Source organism: Miscanthus floridulus, chromosome 5, assembly GCF_019320115.1.
Source record: "Miscanthus floridulus cultivar M001 chromosome 5, ASM1932011v1, whole genome shotgun sequence".
Lineage (NCBI taxonomy): Eukaryota > Viridiplantae > Streptophyta > Magnoliopsida > Poales > Poaceae > Miscanthus > Miscanthus floridulus.
Genome location: NC_089584.1, coordinates 60,396,220 through 60,397,728, shown reverse-complemented (window position 1 = coordinate 60,397,728; position 1,509 = coordinate 60,396,220). Strand labels below are relative to the sequence as shown.

The 1,509-nt window shown below is 53.9% G+C and overlaps 1 protein-coding gene across 1 annotated transcript; it reads left to right on the top strand.

Annotated features, from left to right (window-relative positions):
• Positions 1-254: 254 nt before the first annotated feature.
• On the top strand, positions 255-1,076 carry LOC136454675 (uncharacterized). Its single transcript, XM_066455020.1, has one exon. The coding sequence runs from the start codon at positions 255-257 to the stop codon at positions 1,074-1,076; it is 822 nt and encodes a 273-aa protein (XP_066311117.1).
• Positions 1,077-1,509: the final 433 nt, after the last annotated feature.

Below are 1,509 nucleotides of genomic sequence, written 5' to 3'. Positions count from 1 at the left end.
TAGCGATCGTGAGTGCGACACCACCCCCGACCTCGATCTAGATCGCCGCTTCCGGTGATGTTGATTAGCTAGCGCCGACGACCACTCTGGTCCTAGCGTCCACGCCCCGCCGCTGATTCTTTGTCGGCGCCGGCCACCGCAAATCGAAGGTTAGCCGTCCCGGCTCCTTTGACCACAGATTTCCCCTAGGGACTAAGCGCCATTTAGGACCTAGGTCAGGACTTGCTTTGTGTCTGCGGCGTCTCTACGAGCAGATGACTCATGGTGTTCCTGCCGATCGAATTGCTATGGCTTCGGTTGGTGATGGAGGAAAGGGAGGCCACAGCAACTCCGATGGCGGCGACGCTGGCGCCAAGGAGAATGTGACGGACCTCTTTCTGAGGCTGAACCTCACAGGTGAGGAGGAAACGATCCTGGATTTCAGCGACGACAAGGGAGAGACTGAACTGCCACAGGTGGAGTGGGCAGTGGTTGGCAAGGTACTCTCGCCATCCATTGTGAACGTGAGCACTATCCACGCGGCCATGAAACCGACCTGGGGAAATCCCCATGGTTTGAAGTTTCGGGTAATCGGGGCAAAAGAAAACAACATGTTTATGGTGGAATTTGGCAGCAAGAAGGAGATGGAGCGGATCATGGCGGGCACACCATGGATGGTGGACATGCATGCAGTGATTTTACAACCTTATGATGAGCGGCTCAGTGTCTCTGAGATCGTGTTCAACTGGATGGAGATTTGGGCTAGAATTCTTAACGTTCCCCTTGGCTGGATGATCCAACAAAGGGGCAGCAGGGCCATGAGCCTTATAGGTGATGTGGTGAAGATGGATGTTGATGGTGATGGGAAGTCTAGTGGGGCGTTCTTGTGTGCTAGGATGGCAATCGACATCGAGAAACCCTTGCGCCGTGGTGTTTTGCTCCGCTTAAGCCGTTCGGAGGAACCAAGGTGGTTTGTTGTGCAGTATGAGTGGCTGCCGTTCTACTGCTTCTCATGTGGTGTTTTGGGCCACTCAGAGATTGAGTGCTCTGATCCAGCACCACGAAACGAGATTGGCAAACTTCCGTATGATGTATAGCTACGGGCACCTGTGGAGCGTCGCAGGCGGGTACAGTCCTTTGCTGAAGCTGCGGCTGAATCGTTTGGGAGTGGCTCATCCTCTTGATCGAGGCCACCTAGGCCGCAGCAAGGGAGAACTAGAAGTGGGCGCATGGCTAGAGGAGACGGTGGTTCTTGTCACTCCTCATCTAGTCCGGTGGAAGTCGATGATGACCCTAAAGTACAATCGCCTCTCAAAGCACCGCTAGGAGATGCTTGTAAGGAGATAGAGGGTGGTGGGGGCACGGCTAGTAGGAAGCTTAACATGGATGGGTAGGGAGACACACGTCAACCTGCACGAAAGAGGAATTCGAAGCCTACGAATCTGGTTATGCAAACACCGGACCTGAATGCTCTGGCTCTGGGATCAAATGCTATTGTTCCTCTATCGGTTTGGTGAACTCTAGGGTGAA